Source organism: Rattus norvegicus, chromosome 4 (genome assembly GCF_036323735.1).
Source record: "Rattus norvegicus strain BN/NHsdMcwi chromosome 4, GRCr8, whole genome shotgun sequence".
NCBI classification, from domain to species: domain Eukaryota; kingdom Metazoa; phylum Chordata; class Mammalia; order Rodentia; family Muridae; genus Rattus; species Rattus norvegicus.
Genome location: NC_086022.1, coordinates 10,452,134 through 10,476,164, shown reverse-complemented (window position 1 = coordinate 10,476,164; position 24,031 = coordinate 10,452,134). Strand labels below are relative to the sequence as shown.

The 24,031-nt window shown below is 38.2% G+C and overlaps 1 protein-coding gene across 33 annotated transcripts in view; it reads right to left on the bottom strand.

Annotated features, from left to right (window-relative positions):
- The window catches only part of Kmt2c (lysine methyltransferase 2C), a 402,268-nt gene that overhangs the window by 279,801 nt on the left and 98,436 nt on the right, over nt 1–24,031 (bottom strand). For 29 of the 33 annotated variants that reach the window (XR_010065729.1, XR_005504105.2, XR_005504104.2 and 26 more), the window contains 8 exons: nt 22,153–22,315; nt 16,956–17,127; nt 15,120–15,234; nt 5,115–5,284; nt 4,452–4,606; nt 3,766–3,879; nt 2,906–2,983; nt 992–1,695 (listed from right to left, as the gene is read on the bottom strand). Coding sequence is in view for 30 of the 33 variants with exons in the window: in XM_039108963.2 (XP_038964891.1) it covers nt 992–1,695; nt 2,906–2,983; nt 3,766–3,879; nt 4,452–4,606; nt 5,115–5,284; nt 15,120–15,234; nt 16,956–17,127; nt 22,153–22,315 (1,671 nt within the window). In the remaining 3 variants the exon portion in view is untranslated. The remainder of the gene's footprint in view (nt 1–991; nt 1,696–2,905; nt 2,984–3,765; nt 3,880–4,451; nt 4,607–5,114; nt 5,285–15,119; nt 15,235–16,955; nt 17,128–22,152; nt 22,316–24,031) is intronic. The other 4 variants (XM_039108967.2, XM_063286804.1, XM_063286797.1 and 1 more) reach the window with 1 other exon arrangement.

Below are 24,031 nucleotides of genomic sequence, written 5' to 3'. Positions count from 1 at the left end.
TTCTGAGCATTATAAGCTTAATTTTAGTATTTAGTCTCACTTTATTTTCAAGATTTATTTATTTATTATATTTAAGTACACTGAAGCTGTCTTCAGACACAACAGAAGAGGGCATCTGATCTCATTATAGATGCCTGTGAGCTGTGGTTGCTGGGATTTGAACTCAGGACCTCGGGAAGAACAGACAGTGTTCTTAACCACTGAGCCATCTCTCCAGTCCCCAAGTCTCATTTTAATCTACTTAGAAAAAACTGTAATTCACACCTAAAATATAGAATCTATGTTACTTAAGAACAATGACAAAGATAAACAAAGAGAAGTAGCTTAGGATCCCAGCACTGGAAAGGATCAGAGTAGGATGGCCAATCCACAGGGGGCCTGAGTCTCATGGGGAGACCTCTGGAGGCACACAGTGTGCATTTTCAGGTCAGAGTGCCCACCCAACACATGCAAGAGGTGTGCCCCTTACATGTTGTAGAATAGCAGCACATTTTACGACTGTTTCATCAAAAAATACTAAAATAAATCCTATCTTGAAAAGTAATTTTACAAAAAAGACTTAGCATTTATATACAAAAACACACATCAAAATGAGAAACTGTTCAACATAAAATTTCCATTTTGTGCAGTTAATATAATATATATCTCAACAATAAATAATATTACAGGGAAATAAATTGTTATTACTATATACATAATCTTACATTGTGTTTTGAAAATTCTAAGATTACTTTGGAACTAAAAACATCTTTAAAAGTGTTTTCTATAGATACTATAATCGAATAGATCATAATTTTATATCCTGGAGTTTAATAAATTATATTCTCAGTTAAGAGCAATTTTTTTTAAAAAATAACTTCCCAAAACAGAATCATTCATTAAACCTGAGTTCTGTGGATGAAAAGCTGCCTTCTCAACAAAAGCTAAATCTATCCTTCCCATTTTAAATGACTGTTAACTGTCTTTTCTGTCATCGTTAACATCACCCTACCTGTTTGGACCGGGGTCTACCGGGAGAAAATTTTCTTTTGGTAATAGCTGGTTTACCCATGCCAATTTTTGGAGTGACAGAGATGTATGTTGTTGGCATGACGCTTCCAGCAGCAGAGTTGAAAGCTGAAGGGTAACCGTGCAGCATGTCGCATGAAGGCAAGTCTGGACGAAGTGTGGAGGAGGAAGACACGTCCGCCTTGTTCAGGTCAGTTCCTGATGAGAATGGTGACTCTTCCTCAGCTGGTAACTCAGCTGATTTGTCTCCTTGGCATGAACTACCTTTGACACAACCGTCAACAGCAAGAGTCATTTCAAAATCCTCACACCCAGTGGGGAATTCAGAATTTTCCTTCTGTTCCATTTCTTCTTGTACTCTTTCTATCACCAACGGTCCCTTATGAGATAAGGAACTTTCACTGTGTGGGGACACTAAGGCTTCTGGTGCAGCAAGCTCCACAGCTGACTCTGAAGGGCTTGGCTCCTCAGGTGCCACCTCAGAGCCCTCGGAGGGCAGCAGTTCCTCTTGCGGCACAATGGTTTGGTGTGGAAGGACTTCAATGTTTTCTGTCACTTCCATTCTGTCCTCACTTTGATCTTCCTCACAAACAAGCCCCTCTTTATAAAACATTTCCGTTTTTTCAGTATCAACTTCATGAGAAATCTCATTTGCCAAATCAGGATTGGTTTTATTCTCAGATGATTCTACAAAATTTAGAAAAGGTTGACATTAACTCACATGCAAACTGCAAAATGTCTAACCATAAACAGGATTAACTATTAACTTTGAAGATACTCAAGAAACAAAATTTTTTAAGTAATTAAAGCAAAAATTCCAAATGATTTGTGATTTAAAATAAATTGTTGGCCTTTTAAAAACATGACTTAGTAAGTAAGTAAGTGTTAAAGTAAGTAATGTCTGGTTAAAAACAAAACAAAAACAAGAGATTCGACTGCTAGTATATTTCTATGATACCCTTATAACACATTTATAATTTAAGTACCTTCAGACTAAAAATTATGTGTGTAACGTTAAACTTTTTATAGCTAGTTAAAAAGAAAAATCAGTGATAGATACTAAGTGCAGACTTTTAGAAGGGAAACTACTTTAGAACATAAAGATATAATGCAGACACAGTGGTGACACTGCATCTGGCTTCTGATAGGTTTTCTAGCCACACTGATGATTCCTTTGATTATTACCCACATATGCTAACCTATACAAGACACATCCTGGATGATAATCCTTGTTTATCCTCACTACCACTATCTTAAAAACTAGTCTTGACTATTCTATTGATATGTCAAACACTAAAGTATGTGTGAGTGGTAAACTTTAAATCAGAATGCTGATTCACTAAAGCTGATTGTGGTGTCACATGTCTTTAATCTTGCACTTGGGAGACAAAAACAAACAAATCTCTTAAGAGTTCAAGGTCAATGTGGCCTACATAGTAAGCTCTAGAGCAGCCGAGGCTACAGAGTAAACTGTCTCAAAACACAAATAAACATGAACAAACTTTAACCTGGTCTTACACAGGAGAAATGTTAGAAGTCTCAATTGGCATGAGGCTCAAGTGTCTCTACCACATAGAACTTTCGAAAAACAGACATTTATTTAAAGTGCCATTGAAGCTGTATCAATGAAGACACTAAATTCTTCATTTATTATTTTGAAATCAATGATTTAAATATATGGTCTGATACTAACACGAACCCTCACTTTTCATTCCTGCTATAATGAAAGGCTATGAAGGAGCATAAAAGAAAAACGTCAAGTAAAAGATCTGTTACAGTAACCGTGGGCAACCACCATAAGTCCAAATCCACAAATGTTCACTGTCATTCTAGTTGAAAAAAATTACTTGGCAACTTGTAATCCAATTAAATGAGGCAATGTGAACATATATCTTACCAGAAGTAATGAGACCAACTGTGTCAGGGCTTTCTAGTGGATCACTTTTCTGGGGCTCTTCAGTGTAAACTTGAACTGCTAGCAACAAATAACATAGTATGGAACATTTAAATAAGAAGTCAACATCTCTCTAATGCTGCTGTCTATATAGTAAATGAATATGAGCTTTACCATAAAATGTCATTTTCCAAAATGAGCACAAAACAAGTTGATATTATATTAGTCACTGTACACAAAGATGCAATTGGGATCTTTGTTCATGCACTACAGATCTAATATAACTTATTTTCTCCAGCTAACTCTGTATAAAGCATTAATTTTAATGAGTTATGAAATGTGGACATTTAAAATCTTGAAAAACTCTATGTATTCATTCAGAGTATGTAACTTAACATAAAGCTTCATCTACAAAAAGAAAAGTTTAGAACAGCTCATAGTTTAATAAGCAATTTCCATGAATATGAAATTTTCCTAATTATGCAAGTTCAGTAAAGCTATTATCAATACTGCAAAAACTTATTGGAACATCTCAATAGCAATATGGAGGTAACTTGATATGATAAAATTTCCATTATCTCTGCAAGAAATATCTCATAATCTGCAATAAATTTAGTTCACAATTATAAGAATACAATGGACTGCTTTTTAATGACAATTACTTGATCCCCAAACAAAGTACATATTTATCAACAAGACTAGATTACACCTGAACTATAAATATAGCTATGCCAAAGATGATTTTTCCTGAGTGTCCTTTCTACTACTGAGCCACACTGCCAGGCCTTAAAGGCCCCTCTTTAAACAATTTCCAAGAAGAAGTTAACATACTACCTATTTTCTTCAACGTTCTATAGTCTTACCATCTGGAACAATTCCAGGAGGGGACTGGTGACCACTGACATCTTCATTAACTGTCTGCTCCAGAAACACCACTTCATCTTCAGTGCCTTCAATTTCCATTCCACTGGAATCATCTGAGCAGAAAATGATCAATTCTTTTCACCTCAGAGTAGGTTTTTTGCTTTTGAAACCAAAAACTGTGCTCTTATTTTAATGACAAATTATCACCAGCAATGCACAGTTTTTCTTCAGATTTTACCTTGTTAATCAGAAGCATATTTATGTTTTAAAAATGTGACATTATAAAGCATTACAAGTTTGAGTTTGTGAATATTTAAAACAAGCTTCACAGGTTTTCGGTGTGGTGATTACACCTGAAGCTGTGGTAGTACCAATTTATGATCCAAACATGTGGATGCTAACACTGGAGGTTAATGAGGTCAAGATTAACATGGACCACACAGTGAGACTGTTTCAAATACAAAAAACAAAAGAGGAGAGAGAGTTTTGTGAAATTAAAAATACAATGAGGTTTGATACAAAAACTTTTGTCATAAATGAAGTAAAATGTAATAATAAACATACTGCTTTAAACACACACACGCACACACGCACACACGCACACACGCACACACGCACACACGCACACACGCACACACGCACACACGCACACACGCACACACGCACACACGCACACACTTTTTACCTGTGGGTAGAAGTTCAGGCATCTCCACTTCATTCCCTGGATGTAAGGGATCTATCTCAGCTCCTAAGTGTTTACAGTACATGCAGATGTATTCTTCTTTGAGCTGAGAATCCAATTCCTGATCAGTTGGTTTGTCACATTCTAAGTGAACCCATCTGCAGTGATAAGTATATTTAAATAAAAGCCTCTAATTTAAAGCCAAATTACTACCTAGGGAGGGGTGAAGTCAATTGCTTAAAAAAAGAGAATGGTTAAGATGAGATTAAAGATAAGAAAAAGATGGTTCTGTGGATTAGAAACAGCCAAAAAGTTTCAAAAAGAAGACGATATGTATGGACATAATTATAGTAACATTGACATATTTTTCTGAGTGTTGTAAAGCATGCCTTTAATCCCAACACTTGAGATGCAGACGATGGAAGAACTCTGAGAGTCTGAGGCCAGCTTGGTCTACACAGCAAGATCTAAGCCATAGTGAATCTCTAGCTCCCCCACCGCCCCCCACAAAAAAGGCACAATCCAATCAGCTCCACCTACAACGCTCTTGAAAAGGGTCTGTGTGAATGACAAAAGGGCTAGAGGCTCAACACCACAGCAGAGCAAATGTTGACAAGAACCAAAGAATCCATAAAGCAGTGAAATGGAGCAGCTATGACGTCTCACCTCTTACACATATTACAGTGGAGCATGTCTTTCTGCAATTCTGGATGGTAGCACTTCCCACAAAAAGGACATAAATTATCTTGCTGCTGATTACAAGTGTCGCATATCAGACAGTTGTGGTGCCACTGAGCACTAGATCGTGTGCCACATTCTATACAGATTCTGCAATTCTAGACCAAGAAAAATAGAAACAAAAAGTTCATTCTATATTTGTAACTGCAGTTCTGATGTAAATCTTTTGGAAATGAACATTTGAGGATTATTCATTACTCGTCATATCAATTTACTTTTGAAAAGTCAATTTGTCTTGAATGGTGGTTCATCTCATAAAACTGCACTAAACCCTTGAGAAAGTTTTAAATAGAGATTGAAGATATTCAGGAAAACAAGCATTTTAAGAAAGAAACCCCAAACAAAAACAAGCAAAATTTCAAGGATAAAATATAATCTAGAACAAGGAAACAGTCAGTGTACCAGGGCAGACACTCACTCCTAAAGAGAACGGATTCCCCTCTCCCTGAAGTGAGCAATTGCCAATAGCCCCTCAGCGGGGGTGGGAGGGACTGCGTGTCTGGAGCTCCTCTACTCGTTGGGCTTTTTGTCTGGCTTAACTTTGTGCATATCTTGTGCACGCTATAACAACTGCTGCTAGTTCATATATATTCTGCTGTATGTGGAAAACAGTTACCTTGCAGCTGTCTACTGCCTCTGACTCTTAAAACCTTTTACCACTCTGAGTGGTGTAATAAACGTAAAGCTTGTTGGGAAAAAGATAACCTGGACTAGCATGAAAAAACTAGGCATGGCTAAGGTTAAAGAACAGAGCACACTTCTGCACGCTAGACCCAGAATAAAAATCAGAAAGAGGCCAGACTCTCTTTTAGTCACCAGATTCAGATGACTGAAGTAACACACACACTTAAAGCTGAGAAATGGAAAGTCGAGTATGATGGGCACTGGAGCGGACCATGAGCCACTGAAAGGCCACATACCCAGGAGCTTATGAACAGCACAGTTAGGCTCTACTGCCCCAAAGAAGAGGACACAAAGTTGGACGTGTAGGGAAGTGGAGGGGACCTGGAAGGAATGGGAGAAGTGAAGGAATTATGAAATGAATTGTGTAGCATTCTCAAAGCATTTAATCACAGGGGAGGGGAGAGACCAGGGAGTAACTTCTGGAAAACATGGCTCCTTATCTCCCAGTGGACATGGCAAAATGCCGCTGCTGTATTACTCCATGTGAGCCGAGGAACCTAAACAGCCAGGACTGCACAGTGAGAGTCTCCAAGTCAGTCTCCTGCATGGCCGCAGGCACTACTACAAGTCAGTAACTGACAAATTAATAAAACATATACATCAGATAATGTATCATAACAGCCTGAATTTCTCTAAGAAATCTCAAAAGTGCCAAACACAGAGGTAAAAATTGAGTCATAAAAATGAACAAATAATTAAACCAATGATCGCGTTTACCCATAAGAGAGAGGAAGACTGAAAGTACACGGAGATTTCGTCTTCTACCCTGTGAGGCAAACATGCAAGAGCACAAGGAGACGACCGTCCTGGCTCAGAAGCCACAGGAGCTCTCTCAGCGCTGGCACTGCAAGATGCACCAATCAAAACCACACACACCGTCCACAGGCAGTAACTCTATCTCTAAACATGTATGTGCAAGTTCTCCACCCAATTCAAACATCTACATGTGCACACAGGTGCATACTTCTGGAGCATCTGCAACTCTGAAACACTGGAAACCTCTCAACTATCAAGCACAAGCCACTGGCCATAATGTCTATAATGTGTTTTTAGTGTAAAAGGGGAAGTAATAAAACAAAAATGAAGGATAAACAATGTTAGCTACTTACAAGAGATTAGGAGAACCAAGGAACAAGTTCTAAGAAGAAAGTAATGACAATTCTCTCAGTAGACATTTGGTAAAGTTTTGACTTTTGGCAAGAATGTTAAAGTCATACACACACACACACACACACACACACACACACACACACACACACACACACACATATATATATATATATATATATAAAATCTGAAAGAAAAGAAAGGGTAATAAAACCCAAAGAACTCATTTTTATTGAGAGACTAATGAAAGCATGTATGATCTTGAATTCAGAGTTCTTACCATGAAAAAAACTCTTTGCAAAAGAAGAAAACAAAAACAAACCAGGATGCATCAGAAAGCCACACAAGGGCAGTGCTCCCCACTACCTGTGCATGTGAGTAGATACTCATGATCAGGAATGTGTCAGGCATGCCCTTCCCTTCATCTGCTCAGAGGTTCACCAGTACTGACACTTAGCACTCACTGCCCCATACAGGCTGCCTAGTGTGGAACAGTTCCAGGTCAGGGGCAGGAAAGAGAAAGAGGATTCAGAACATCGTGTTAAATCCAAACAGGAGGACTGGATGCAGAGATGCAGCACACAGCTTCAAGAGTCAACCACAGTACACTTTAAACCAAAAATCAATGAAATAAAATATAGACTATCAAAAGTAAGTATTTATGAGTTAGTCTCTGCTGAGTTTATGATTTGTTGTCATGTTTATAATGTGCATGTGTATGTTTTTCTGTGTTCACCAGCATGCACGTGTAGAGATTAGAAGATATCCCACAGGAACCAGTTCACTGTAGTAAGTTAAGCTCACCAGGTTCGGTAGTAAGCTCCTTCACCCACCGAGGCATCTTGTCAGCATTCATACATAAGAAACTTTAATATGTGAAAAGATAGTCTGTTTCATGACAGAAATGAGGAGAGCTGGTCAATGAATGAGAAGGAGCTACAGCTACAAAAGCAAGACTGTGCTCCCAACAGGCTTCTAAAAGCCCAGGAAAAAACATTGAGGAGAAGCAAAATATTCATGTGGTCTTTCTGTCCTTCCTGTTGGGTTATTAGATATAAATAATAGCACAGAGGATGGAGGACCCTAACCAGGCAATGTCTATGGGGACTGAGAAGCATACATGCACCCTGCTACTCTAGCAATCTAACCACAAGGAAATAACAGACAAATTAAGGCATTTCTATGTTGCAGGTGGGAAGGTCTGCTGAGGGGCCTAAAGAAACTGACCATGTCAAAAGACAAGGGCTTCAGAGAAATCTTCAGATGAAAGAAAGCAAACAAAAGAGACCCAAGAGGCAAGTAGAATCTCTAATATCAATGAGACAAGAAACCTACTTGGAAAGGAGGGTACTTTAGGAGACATTAATTCATGCAGCAGAAGTAAATTAGAGGGTAAAGCAGACAAACAACTGTCACAGAAATACTGTTTGTGGAAAAATATTCATTTGGGAGACAACATCCCCAGTAAGAATATTCTTATATTCTTATATACTGAACTATCTGAAGATGACAGGGCATTATGTAGGTCACTTAATTGACAAAAACTGAAAAGGACAGGATGTAGTTAAATCGATCAAATGATAAAAGAAAGGTTTAGACAGAATCAGATAATCAGAGAGAGCACAGGACATTTTTTTTTCTCAAAAATGTTAACAGCTGGATCCAGGCTGATGGGTCTGCATGAAGCTTCCAACTTGTTATTTAAAATAATTATCAGGTAACATTTTAAAGAAATGTATAATATATAAGCAGAGACAAACAGGGACAGAAACTCATCTAAGTAATAGCATACAGCAAGGATTAGAGGACTGCCCTTGCTCTGTTCCAGTGGGAAGCGCCTCTTCTAGATTAGAGCCTCCTAAAAGGAACACCTCCTTACCTCGGTGAGGTCACACACAATGAGCCTTATCAAATGTTAAACAGAAAGAAGGATTATAACTGAAAACTACAGAGAATGTTTAAGTATCATAAGTTCCTCCTCTTTCAAATGGCTCAGAGAATAAACCTCCCAGTTGAAAACTGTGACAGCAATGAGGATGTGCATTGTAGTGGCAGAGCTCTTGCCGGCATGTATAAATCCCCCAGATTCAATCCCCAGCAATTAACAAAACACCATGACAGCTAAACTGATACTAGCTGTATGCTGAAATGCCATGCACCATCTTGCCGGGGAGTGGTAGCACACATCTTTGAACTCAGCACTTGGGAGGCACAGACCAGGCAGATCTCTGTGAGTGTGAGGTCAGCTTGGTCTCCAGAGCAAGTTCCAGGACAGCCACGACTACACAGAGAAACACTGTTCCAGATCCCTATAAATCCTATATATCCAGCACACTCAGTAGTGAGTGTCCTGCTAGAGGAAGATGGTAGAATACGACAGGGTTGATAGAACAGGGCAAAAATAAAGTTGAGAGAGAGAGAGAGAGAGAGAGAGAGAGAGAGAGAGAGGACACATTACACAGTAAATTTACTAAGATAATGAAACTAACAACAAAGAATATAATATTTATAGCAAGACACAAAGTTATCTAGCTGTTACTAAGTAAAAAACAGAGGACTAAATAACCATGGGTAAAATATTAGAAATAAAACAACAAAAACACTTCTCCAGTCCTGTAAATGGGCCTTACTACCAACTCGGTGACCAAAATCTTTCAGCCAAAACTAATTAGTCAGTACAGAGCTACTGTCAGGTTCTGAAAATTAATCATAAGAATTACCAAAAAAGTAAAGATTCCAAAGTTCTCAAACAAAAAGAATAAAAATTAAATTTAAAAATAAGTAGAAATAAATGATTAAATGGCATGTGTTTGTATGTGAGACACAAAGAATATAGACACACAGAGAGGGAGGGAGGGAGTGGAAGCGCAGAGGACTACACTGCGGAATAGATCCTGCCCTCCCATTGTCATGTGGGTTCTGGGGATTGAACAAATGTCACCATGGTAGCAGTGCAAGTGCATTTACCCACTAATTCCCCTTGAAAAAACTGTCTGTAGCGTATAATGTCTGTGATAGTGCAAAAAAAGTTTCTTTCAGAAAATTTGGACTTTTTTTTTAGGAGGTAAACAAAGATTTAAAAGCAAAATAAAAAATCTGCAAGTGCTGTGAACTTGGGATTTATAGAAAGATATGAATTCTTCCTTAATATGTAACCCACACTGGCCTTGAACCAGTGATTATCCTGCCTTATGCAAGCACGTTGTCACCATGTTAGGTAAAACATGTATTTTTGCCAATGAAGATATAATAAGGTTTATAATTTAATTTAATCAAGTCAAAATAGCCAACATTTTCACTTTTACAGCTAAGTGGTTTAGAATGCACATCTGAAATGGCACAGAAGGCTGTAGAAAAAAAGAATGCTAAAATATCACATCCCGGGCGTTAGTAAACCGGATACTTGCTCATGTTACTGTAAAGGTCCAAAGGGAGTAGGGTAGGGTGGTAGGCAATTACATAGGGTTGAGTAGTTTTACACTAATAAAACACTGGGCCAATCTGATTGCTAAGTTAAAGCCAGACATACACATTTAGTAAAGGAAAGAAAACTGAAGAAGAAATTGATAAAGCCAATAAAAGTGATTAATTAATTTTTAATCAGCTAGTCAAAATATACAGTAAAAGGATTTTATCTATCAAGAAAGTAACAAGCACACAGTGTTAAAAGACATTATTACAAGTATGGGAGCATTTGCTTAAAATCCAAAACCATCCCACAGGCCTGCAATTCCAGAACCTGTGAAGCTTGGTGACCTATACATTTACCACCAAGAGCTACACACTGCAGTACCTGCCCCTGAACAAAACAAAAACCCTACACCAATTCTGAGTGCAACAAAAGTGTGAACACACTTCAGTACATTAGGTCAGGATTATAAACAGTTGCAAATAGGCTGGAGGCAACCAAAGTTATAATCAAAGGTAAACTGACAATTAAATATTCTGTTTCCATCAGAAAGGAAAGAAAATAAATTATGAATTCACCTTTGCATTTCAGAAAGGCTGTAAGGCAAGTAGTGAAGGTCAAATACTCCATGTGGTGTGGTTTTCTCCAAAATTCGACCCCCAAGAGAACATAGAACAGGGCTCATCCAGGCAGAGAAGGAACTGGAACTACTAAGGCAGCCTACAGACTCCACCTCCCAAGTAGCCACACCTGAGAAGAGTTACTTAAAGCATCTTCTCCAGGTGATAAGCCCTTCTGTCCACACTCCACTACTCACATCTCCCCATTCTGGCTACTACCTAATAGGGTTCAGTGGAGTTCTCTAGAACACTGGATAGAATGCAGCCGCCAAAGCTGTGAAAAGCACTAGAAAGGAGTTCCAGAGCAGGCCCAGGCCCAAAGGCAGCTCATTGCGTCCCTCCCACAGGCCACCACTCCCTCTCCAGCTCTGTGGGGTAGGGTTCGGCACATTTACCACCCCAGCAACCCTGTGCCTTCAATTCCAGTGCTGCCTCCATAGCATCCCTCCATCCCTCACACAGGAAAATGCCAGACACAATAAAGCAAGGAGCAGAGAAACAATAAGGCCTTTCTTTACTAGGACAATGGAACAATGTGGCTGCAGGAAAATCACAGAAGATAGCTCAACCAAACCAAAACAAAAAACAAAAACAAAAACCCACCAAACCCTAAGAACTGGAACTTTTTCCAAGAAACATTAAAGCTAGTAGGCATCATGTGATTTCTGCAGTAGAAGCTGAGGCAGCAGAAACACTAATCTACAAAAGGAAGACCCTGGAGGAAACAGTGAGGGAAGAGAGGGGAAAAATACTAAAGGGTGGACATAATAATCAAAATTAGAATAAAGTACAATTTCTGATGTCAGGGATGCCACAGTGCAGACTAACTACTGTGCCTGCATGTATTTACATTAATCCTGAGTGCTGTCAAAGATGTAAGAAAGGAGATCTTTTATTTAATTGTGGCATTAAGACCAGGCCTCTCGACAGCACAGAATATGCAGCACTGAGTGTGTGTTGTGATCTGCACATCAAGCTCCTGTGCTGCACACACTGCTTACAGCAGGTGAGCTGCACACAACACGGCAACAACAGTGCGGAACTGAGGAAAGAGTGGCTTGAAAAGGCTATTTGTCACAGATTTCATTACCTAATAGTATGAATCTGTGGAAGCACAGCTTTTACAGAGATGTGTAACACCACAGACTTAATTCTCCCAGGCCCATTACACTTGGTCTAGCTTGCTCCTGATGAGGTTCTGTGTAATGAACACAGATTCTGATGCTTGAAAAGAATAAGTGCAGCTCATAAGGCTAAACGCCCCCTTGACAGAGCTCACCATAACTGCAAGGAACCCAAAGTCCACCACTGACACCTGCATCTTCAGAAGGCCTCCAGTCAGACTGAGACTAATTAAAAATGTTGGTGTATGTCATTCATCTTGATTTGTTTCTGGGAACAGCAGACTGTCACAGTTGACAGAATAAAACAACACTGAACGGGAACCCTAGCCCATGATCTATAGCAGTTAAGTGTTCAGTGTGTCCATTATTGGCCTCCAATGGTGGAAAAACCTGTTGTGCTTGGGAAATCACCAGAGTCTGAAACTGTGGCTATTCAATACTTGAAATGTGGCTGGCACAAATTTCAATTGGGTGTGCATTGTAGGTTTTTAAAAACAGAAATCAAACATGAATAATTGGAAAGAAAGTAAAACTCTCAGCTTTACAGTGCCTGCCACTGGGTTGAATGAAATACAGTTTTAAATCATGCAAACATCTTGTGTGTTGTGTTTCTACTGGACAGCATTGATCTAAACTATATCAAAGTAATAGCAGAGATAAAGAAATTAAGTCTAGTATTCAAAGACTACCAACTGGCCTTTTGCAGTTTAATTAATCCAAGCTAATAAGCAAAAGCTTCATATTATCAATACTCTTTATTATACAAAAAATTTGTGTATTCTCTAAATCAAATTATTTAGTTAAAGAACTGGATCAGAAGGCACACCTCTGCCAGGCTTCGCAAGCTGGCGTCAAAGGAAAGTCATTTGTTAAATTATATTAATTTTTTTAGTTAATTGTTCAATTTGGTTTTTATTTTTAAGATTACAACAACTGCCAGGTAATAGTGGCACATGCCTTAAATTCCAGCATTCAAGAGGAAGGCAGACATTGAAGTTCAAGGCCAAGCTGGTCTGCACAGATATTTACAGGTGACACAGAGAAATCCTGTCTTGAAAAACAAAACAGATAACAATAACTGGATTAAAATTGGTAAAGGCTTCTTCATTAACCATAAATCTAGAATTTATTAGCAAGTATAAATTTCAAAGGAAGAATAGGAGAACTGTTAATAGCTGATTGTCTGCATAACTTTAGAATCTTTAGTAATTTTTGTTTGTTACTACCTTCTAAGAAAAAATAGTACTTTTACTGAGTGAGGAAAGAATTTAAAGTAAACTTTAATAATTTCTATTTTCACATTTCTATTTGTGCTTCTGAGTATGTAAAGCCTAAGTTACTGCATTCTTGGTACTACAAAAGGAGGTGGAGTTGTTGGTCAACTACAGAGCTTAAAACCATTATGGGAAAGGCTTAGTATATTACTGACAAAATGTAAAATGACCAGCATTGAATGAACAACTCCAGTCATGAACACCAAAACAAAAACAACCATAAATAGTCAAGGGATTTATTTTCTTGGGAAAACAGAAAGAGAGAGCAAGACCTGTCATGTCACCTTCAACACAAAGCAGTTAGTTCTCTCCAAGAATGACAAGAAAAAGAAGGGCCATTCTGCCACTAACAAGGTGGACAGACAGCAACATTCACAAGCCCATCTATGCATTTCAAGAACTGTGACCTTTGGATAAACTCAAAAAAAAAAAAAAAAATCAAGAAATTTATCGGAAGGAGATTGAAACTGAAGAAAGCAGAAATGTTGAAAGCAGGTTCAAAAAAGCTGCTATCTAAGGAAAAAAAAAAGAAACAACACTCCATATATTGTATCCACGAGATAGGGGTTCGTTCCCCAGACTCTATACTTCAGTGACCTATATCCGTTTCTACATTTAAACAGTCAATATGGATGAAACTGAGAGTCCAATAAAAGTGAAAAGTAAGGGTCACTATGCAAATAGTTCTTCAAATGTGACCTGTTGGGCCAAACAGCAGCAGTGAAGAATAGAGGAAGTATTCAGAGAGCTTGTCTAAACCCCAAACCAAGAGACCTGGTGTGATGGGCATGAATATACTTTGACCGTTCAGGAGGAGGCAAGAGACTGATGACTTCAAGGACAACAGTCACTTACTTGAAGCTACCTACCACAGAGTAGTAAAGACCACAAAATTGCACCACTCTAAGTATTTAACACAAGTATACAAGTAAACATACAATAACAGGTATGTATAGAAATAGAATAGATGCAGAAACCTTGGGAAGGTGGGAATCAATCAAAATACATTGTATTTTATCTCTCAGCTACAAGTAAATAAATTTTAAAACATATATTTTTCAGTTTCCTTTTATGTACAATTATCTTACTTCAGAATGCAAATTCTTTCATAAAATATTATACAAAAAGTTACTTGATAAACTCATACCATATTTTAATACCTGTCCCAATTCATAAACAACCCAAATGTTTGCTAATTGATGGTTTAATAAAAACAGAAAAAGGGAAATAAAGGAGAGAGAGAGAGAGAGAGAGAGAGAGAGAGTGTGTGTGTGTGTGTGTGTGTGTGTGTGTGTGTGTGTGTGTATCTAAGAACAATTCTATTGAGTCAAAAAGGTTTCCCCCTACTAAAGAATATAAACTATTTAAAAGCATTCATACGAACTTCTAGAGCATGAACAGTAATCAATAACAAGAGAAGCAAAGCTACCTGGGAAAATAAGAAAAGAATGTGCACAACCAAGAAAAATTTCCAAGATGCGTCAGGAAGCTTTTTCATTTAATGAAAAGGGCTTATTTCAATGATGGCTATATGGTAAAGTGCTTGTGTCAAATTACAGATTTTTTAAAATATGTACTTTCTATATGTCAATTATACATCAATTAAAAGCTGTTCTTGTAGGGGTGGTAATTATAGATTTGAACTGGAATATGGTATCAGCTCTCTATGCAATACATACAGAGGATATCTAAAAACAAGTTAAGAAACCACTTACTTTGCATTTCCAGCCATTGGTTGGCACTGATTTCATAACAGGTTGGAGACAAAAAGTATGATACCCTTTGTCACAAGTATCACACACCAGCATCTTGCTATCTTCTCCCGATTGTCTAAAAAGACAGCAGCATTTTTAAACCTTTGTGTTCTCATAAATATATGTATGAAAACAACCCTAAAAATTGCACGATCCATAAACACTCCAGTGCCCCGTCTTTGTACAGAATATGGAAGAGATTACCCCATCATGGATCCAGAAAGATCATCCTACTAAAACCTTTTTCTATGGCTAGCTTCCCTTAGTCACTTACAGAGAGGGAGGAGGTGCCGCAAAAACCTTTTGTCCTAACATGTTTTTAAAACTCTAATCCTCACCTTTAGGAGAGCTAGAGCTGCTAGTGATGCTGTGCAGACAGGATGAACAGGAAAGACGGCTGAGCCTGACGTCAGGCCTTCCCTGTGTATACACGTGCCACTTTCTAGCCTATGCCACCCTCTATGCCACCCTCAAGCCAGCCGTCAGGTATAACGTGAAGTGACAAATCATCAGAGAGACTGAGAGTCCCAGACACGGTACTGGTGAAAAAGCTTAGGATGAAAAACGGACCTTAAGAAAAAAGCAAAAAAAGGAGGGGAAAAAAAAACCCCAAACAACCCACAGCGGCTAGAGAGATGCATTTGCTGCCCTCTTCTGATCATCTCTGATCACCTGTCAGCTCCTTCTGCCCCGGTGGCTTTATATACGCTATCCACAATGATGCTGAGAATCATCAGAACTGGCAAGATGACTTGGCAAGTCAAGGCACTTGCTGCAAGGCTTGACCACCTGAGCTCAGGTCCTGAAGCCCAAACAAAGGTAAAAGCAGAGAGCCAACTCCACAACAATGTCTTGTAATCTATAAACACACACACACACACACACACACACACACACACACACACACACACACACACACACACACGGACCTCAGTTTAACAAACTCCACCATGCTTTACCTTTGAGCACTTTCACTACATGAATAAACCTGAGGCCATTCCTCAAACCCCTCCAAGAGACATTAACTATACATACAAATTATCAAAAATGTTAACTGGTATTCTTCCTAAATTTTAGCGAAGTTTGAAAGCAAACAGCTTGATTTACTTCGTGATTCTGAGATACTGATTCTGACTGCTCTTCTGAAATAACCAGTAAATTAGACTCATCAGGGCAACACTGGCCCTTCCTTTTTCCTGGTTACAAAAATGCTGTGTTTGCAACCATTTATGCATCACTGCAGATGCACATAACACTCTCAAGTGCTACACTAACTATACACACACTTGGGCTGGGAGGGAGAATTACAGGAGAGAGTAGAGAGGGATAAAATACAATAGAAGAAAAAGGTAACTCCAAATGCTGAATTTCCACACCATGCTTTGTTTCAACTATACTGAAAAGAATCTACTAGAAGGTGAACATCAAGATTATATCAAAACACTAGTCAGTAGAAATTGTCCATCCTAGAATGCAGATTCAGACATAACACTGATTTTGAGGCTCAATGTTTATAACTTATTTCTACAGTTACAGCTTCATTATCCTATTAATTCTTCCCAATAAGTTTTTTATTTTAAAATATTTTTTTAACAAATTGTAAGCACAGTGAGTTTTGTTTAGATATGCTCCACAATAACAAAGTCAGTAAATGTCTAGTAGACATACATGGTGACATTCCTATGAGATAGCTTACAGTATAAGCAACCTTTATCATAGCTCATAAGTAGTAACTTGTACTGCCCAGCAGCAGGCCTCACTGAGCGTCAACAACCCCTGAGGTAAAGGAGAACTTACCTGCAGTTCTGGCACACTTTGCACTCAGGACATTGCCAACCAGCACGCCTTAATGGAGTAACAGCTATGTCCAGGCACATCCCATGGTAGTGCTGACCACAGGTGGTACAAAAGAACTGATCTAAGAGATCTCCCGGGCTGTCACACACTGCACAGTTTGCATCTTCCTTTGCTATAATTAACAGTAAAACAATGAAATTGTTGTATTAAAACTTAAGATTTTTCTAACTTAACAGTCTAAAGTTACTTGACGGGAATTTACATGGAATCTCTCGGACATTTGAAGAATGAGGTTTCATTTAAAACACTGCAATGTATTATAATTTAAATCTAACCATATGAAATTTAATCATGTAATTTTGCAAGTATTTTTGCCTACATCTACTTGAGCCTATAAGAAATTCTTATTTATTGTATACTGTTAACAGCAATGGCAATGCTGGTCACTTGGTTGTTGCTTAGTACATGCACTAGAAAGAACCAAACAAGGGACTGGGAGGGGGAAAAAAAATCAACACAGACACTTGTAGTATTAAAATTAAGTATTTTATTCATATTAAATCCTTGGAAACTTAAAATCAAATAATACAAAATTGGAATGTTAATATCAATTAGAATAATGTGTTACCTAATTGAAAACAGACTACTCCAACCCACTTGGGGTTTTCTTAATACTAGAAAATACCTTATGTAGAACATTATTGATAAAAGGCATATATATATGTATATATGTATATATATGTATGTATATGTCTGTACATGAATACAACAATTCATAGACTAATTATATACTCAATTATATTGATTACCAGTTAAAATCATTATAATCAACATACTTATAGATAACATTCATGCCTAAATTGGATTAAGGGAGGAATTTGTTTACTATATAAAACAAAACGAAATGTAGAATAAATTATGCCTTTGCCCATTATACAACTAAAGCTATGCACATTACAATGTAGAAAGAGACAGGAAGTATTCTACAAGGATACCAATGCTAATAATGAAGATATTCCACTATAACAAGTTTAACAGAGCAATGTTTCCTCTTTTGTCCAAAGTTGGGCCAGTCCAACCTAATCCACTCAGCTAAAAGCACTTTCTACCTTTGCAGACCAAGCACCATGAAACCTGATGGTAATCTATCCCCATTCCATACACTAGAAGTGAAGAACATCCGCCTGCTAAGGGCCATAATAAATAGATTTTGTAAGTCAGACTTAATGTTTTTTTTACAACCTTTTAAAAATGTGAGGACGATTCTTAGAACGGAGGAAGTACAAAACAAGTCCTGGGGTCTGGACAGCAGGCCGCACTGGCACAAAGTCTAGGTGCACAACCACCTCACACCTGAAGCCATCTTAGAAAGGCTAACAATAACCACATGAAATCTACTAGCTACGTTCAGACTACACCTTAACATTGAACAAAACTTGCAAGGCTCAACACTTCCCTTTCCATGGCGGCTCCTCCCTCTCTCCTCGGGGCTATAGCATTTGGTGAAGCCACTTTGAATACTGGAAAGCCTAGAGCCCACGCCCACATCTCTGCTGCACTTAAAAGCCCCTCTGCTGTTCACTAAATGCTGACCCTCGAAACCTATGTTCCCATCCCTACAGATTTATAAACTCAACCATTAATGATTATCAAGCCTTAAGCAGCTCAGCACCAAATGTTCTAAAATTACTAGAACTCAACACTTCTAAAACGATATGTATATATTTTTTTCCTTCTTTCAAAAGAACAGAAACTTTAACATTGTTTTGATAACAACATCTCCCTATCCTAGGACACTTAACCAGATAAATTTTTTTCTATTAAATTATCTACATTTTTCCTACAGTTTTTACAGCTTGGCCCATAAAAGTTTCTAAGTATTGTAATAGCTTCTAAGTAAGATCGTCCCTACTTATTCTCTCTAAAACATCACCTGGCTATGCAAAGCACAATTTCAAAATCCTAAGAGTAATCATCATGCTCTGCTTAAATTAAGAACCAATCAACAAGGCCACAAGACGGTTTAATGGCAAAGGTGAGTGCTGCTCAGATTGGCTGATGGAAACTCAACTCCTGACGCCCAATGGTGAAAGGAGAGAACCAGCCACAACACAAGTGGTCCTCTGTGTTCTCGTACACACACACACACACACACGCATACACGCACGCACAGAAAATAACAATTCATTTTTAAAAGACAATCAATGGAGCTAGAAATGATGGCATATTGATTGTAATCTCAGCTCCAGGAGGTGGAAGCAAAAGGAGCAAGATTCCAAGATTGGCGCCGCTGCACAGCTACGGCAGAGTCAGTTTGAACTATGTAAGACACTTCCTTATAAACTGTAACATGAGTACCACGATTTACACACACACACACACACACACACACACACTTTAATCTAGAAAAAGAGATGGAATTTAACTGAATGTTCCTTTTCCCTGTATGCTTGAAAGAAACTTGTGTTGAATAACTACATCACAATAGTGTAAAGCCTGAAAGACAGGAAGCTTATCTTTTCTACTTTGTACATCCAATAACCCAGGATAAATCAAGTCTTATTCAAATGTATTTTAAGGTGAGGTTTCACTTTTCAAATCACTTTTAAATGATTCTTTAATCGTCAGGCACTTAAAATAAGTGACTATTTTAAAAAACAGAAGTATAGTAATAATATTATTTTTAGTAGATGAGGTATTTTTCTTAATATTAAGAGTGCTAGTACGCACTTTTTAAAAAATTGCATTTTTAAAAGTGAATCTTTGATTTTTGCCACTTTTAATTTTTTTTAAATTGGGAAACGATTGACAATTCACTTTAACTTGATATTAGTTTTTCAGAAATACAGATAACTTGCCACAGTAAATACTGACTGGCTGATTTGTTTAGTTCAAACTGAGATGTACGCTAAGTATAAAATGCACATGGAATTCCCAAATCACAGTAGGAAAACAAATCAAGTATCTAAAAGTTTTGTATTGATTACATGTTGAAATACTGGCATTTTTAAAGAAATCAAACAAAAAAATACATGCTACTAAATATACTAAATTATTTGTATCGTTCACATTACATTTCCATCACCAACAAACAGAATACTACTATACACTCAAATTTACTCTATAACAACTCCTAGATATCACTGTGGGCCAGATCACTGTTTACACTATTTTCTCAGTAACCCTTTCATGACCGTCTTTTACAATACTAGCAAAAGGCATTATGAAAACAAACAAACAAACAAAAACAAAAACGCACTGCCGTTCTTGGTTTTCCATGTGTGCCAGGGCTACAACCCTAAGTTCTTGGAAGTCTCTGGCCTTCCTTTCTACTGTACTGGATAGCGTCCATAATTGACGGTTTCCTCAAGAGATTACTTGATAGGCAAACCACACAGCAGTATCCTGCTGGTCAAGAAAGAAGGCTGGGGGTTGCGGATTTAGCTCAGTGGTAGAGCGCTTGCCTACCAAGTGCAAGGCCCTGGGTTCGGTCCCCAGCTCCGAAAAAAAAGAAAAAAGAAAGAAAGAAAGAAGGCTAATGGTATTGCCATACCTGCAGCTTAGGGGTTGGGTAAAGTTGGGCAACAGACATGTCAGAAAAAAAGACAGATCGCCATTGACGAGCCAGTTTACCCAACCTCTAAGTTCTTGATTCAGTGAGAGACTGTCTCAAAATATAAGGTAAAGCTCAATAGTGGGAGACAACCACACCAATCTCTCCCTCCACTGTGCATGTGTGTGCACACCCCCAAATCCATGTGAGGGCGTGTGGCAAGTGACTGTTGTACATTTACAGTGCAGTGTTTAAGATTTCCAGAGAACAGAATTTACTTTCCTGGACACTGGTTTTATACCTGTGGCTTAAAGAGAAGGAAAGAAAAGAAGTAAATAGTCTTGCAGGGTATGTTTATAATACAATGCAGCTACTTTGACGCAATTTTAGACTATTTTCTGTATAACATGTAGTATCCACTAATCTTTTACTCTCGGTATGGAGTGAAATTCTGAAATAATAGTATGAACCAGATTAAGATCTCACATTTTACTTCCTTGTATTAGGTGAGGGTGTTGGGAAGGGGAGCATGACCCTCACTCACCATTGCCCTCATACTGCTACAATCTATGCTTCCCTTGCCAAAGTTCCAACTAAACCTCGGCTTCCTTCTGTCGTTCATGTATTTCTTATGAGTCTCCTTATGTCTACTTTGTAAGAAGTCACAAACCAATGATCTCAGTATTCCTTTTAACTTTACGAGCCAGCATGATCTTTCATCATCACAATGTTAATGACAAGTTACGCCATCAGTTCATATTGTTCATACTTTACATGCTGACTGAACTCCAGTAACCACTAACGGTATACAGGCAGAGCATGGTCATCGGAAGAAACAATGGCACAATTAATTACTAAATTTCTAAAAAACAATAGACATAGATAATCCTCATAGCAACTGCTGCATATGAAAGTTCTTTTTCTTCCAGACTTAACAGCTATAACTTAAAACATTGTTAAAATTTTAAATCAGTTATTAACTTAAACATAATTTGAAATTACAGTTTGCTTTAGCTATAAGTTAAGTGTGTATAGTGAATAAAAGCATAATTACATTGTAGACTCTGACTATAGATAAAATTAGGTACAAAACAATGATAAAAAAGTCAGTCAATGATCACGTTAATCTAGCTATTTGGAATTACTTTAGGTGAAGCCTGAAGTAGCTTTATTTGTATTTCTTAAACCTGAAAAAGATATGAAGAACGCACCTTTAAAACATGGCTAAACGCATGCACAGAGACGGTGTGGATTTTAAGATTAATACATTGCTAAGACGTAGGATAAAAGCTAACAGCTAAGAGGTAACGTGAAAGAGAGTGACTTATTCATGAAGACTTCGGAGACTGAAAATTAAATTTTCTAGAAGAAAAGATGTTCCTAAAGTGTCATGCTCTTCAGCTAACAAATGACTCAATAGGTAAAAACGCTTGCAGTGCAAAGCCTGGTAACAAAATCAACTCCTGGAACCCAGCTAGAGATAAAATTAAACAATCTGACTCCACAAAGTAGTCCTCTGACTCTCACATGCTGGGATTGAGAATTAAACATTATTATCTTTTAATACAAGTAAAGTGACTCTCCAAATGCACGTGTGATTAACTAAGCGCCTCAGTAACTTTATAACTGCACGTGTAAACTTACATCTCTCAGGAGCTTGGTCGATGTGCTCTGGACACAGAAGGAAGAAGTGACTGAAGTCCTGAAAGGTGCCGGCCCCTGCAGCACACGGGTAATGGTACATCTGGGTACACTTCTCTTCACAGCATTTGATAGTGGCTCCAAGGTGTTTGCAAAATGCACAACGCTACAATGAGAAAAAGAAATGACTTTACAAAACTTTGAGGAGGGGTAAGAAGGCCATGAAGAAATATCTGTACGTTACTACTAAAATAATGTTTAAAAAATTGATGCAAAAATACCCAATAAAATACTACCAAACCAAGTCCAAGAACACATCAAAAAACATCATCCATCAATATAGTACTCGAAGGGCTAACTAGAACAACAAAAAGAGATCAAGGGAATACAATTTGGCAAAGAAGTCAAGGTATCACTGATTGCAGATGATATGATAGTATTCATCAGCAACCCCAGAAATCCTACCAGAGCCTGTCTACAGCTGATAAACATCTCCAGCGAAACAGCTGGATATAAAATTAACTCAAATCAGTAGCCTTCCTTTATAAAAATGAAAAATGGGTTGAGAAACAAACTAGAGAACACCTGTACTGACTGGTTTTGTGTGTCAATTTGACACAAGCTGGAGTTATCACAGAGAAAGGAGCCTCAGTTGAGGAAATGCATCCATGAGACCCAGCTGTAAGGTATTTTCTCAACTAGTGATCAAGGGGGGAGAACTCACTGTGGGTGGTGCCGTCCCTGGGCTGGTGGTCTTGGGTTCTAGAGAGCAAGCTGAGCAAGCCAGGGGAAGCAAGCCAGTAAGCAGCATTTCTCCATGGCCTCTGCATCAGCTCCTGCTCCCTGACCTGCTTGAGTTCCAGTCCTGACTTCCTTTGGTGATGAACAGCAATGTGGAAGTGTAAGCTGAATAAACCCTTTCCTCCCCAGCTTGCTTCTTGGTCATGATGTTTGTGCAGGAATAGAAACCCTGACTAAGACAACACCCTTCACAATAGTCGGAAATAATATAAAATACCTTGGGGTAACTCCAACCTAACAAGTGAAAAACCTGTACAAGAATAACTTCAGGGTTGGGGATTTAGCTCAGTGGTAGAGCGCTTGCCTAGGAAGCGCAAGGCCCTCAAGGCCCTGGGTTCGGTCCCCAGCTCCGAAAAAAAAGAAAAAAAAAAATAACTTCAAGTCTCTTGAGAAAGACTACACACTTATGGACACTTAATCTTTGACAAAGAAGCTAAAAATATACAAAGGAAAAAAGAAAGCACCTTCAATAAATGGTGCTGGCCTAACTGGCAGTCTGAATACAGAAAAATGGAATCAGATACATACTTGTCACTTTGTACAAAGCTCAAGTCCAAGTGGATCAAAGACCTCAACATAAAACCAGAATCTAAGAGAAAATAAGAAAGAGCCTTGAACCCACTGGCATGGGGGTTGGAGGTTTGATGTGGAGGGTTTTTTACCTAGACAGAACTCCAATGGCTCAAGTTATAAGATCAAGAATTGGTAAATTGGACCTCATGAAACTGGAAACCTTCTGTAAGTCAAAGGACAAATTGGCAACCTACAGATTGGAACAAAATCTTCACTAACCCCACATCAATAGAGAGCTAATATCAAAACTATATAAAGAACTCAAGAAGCTGAAATCAAAAAAGCCAAACAACTCAATCAAAAAATGGGGTACAGAACTAACCAAAGAATTCACAACAGAGGATTCTCGAATGGCTGAGAAGTATTTAAAGAAATATTCAAAGTCCCTAGTGATCAGGGATATGCAAATCAAAACGACCCTGAGATTCCTCCTTACACCAACCAAAATGGCTAAGATCAAAAACTCAGGTGACAGCACATGTTGGCAAGGACGTGGATTAAGAGAACA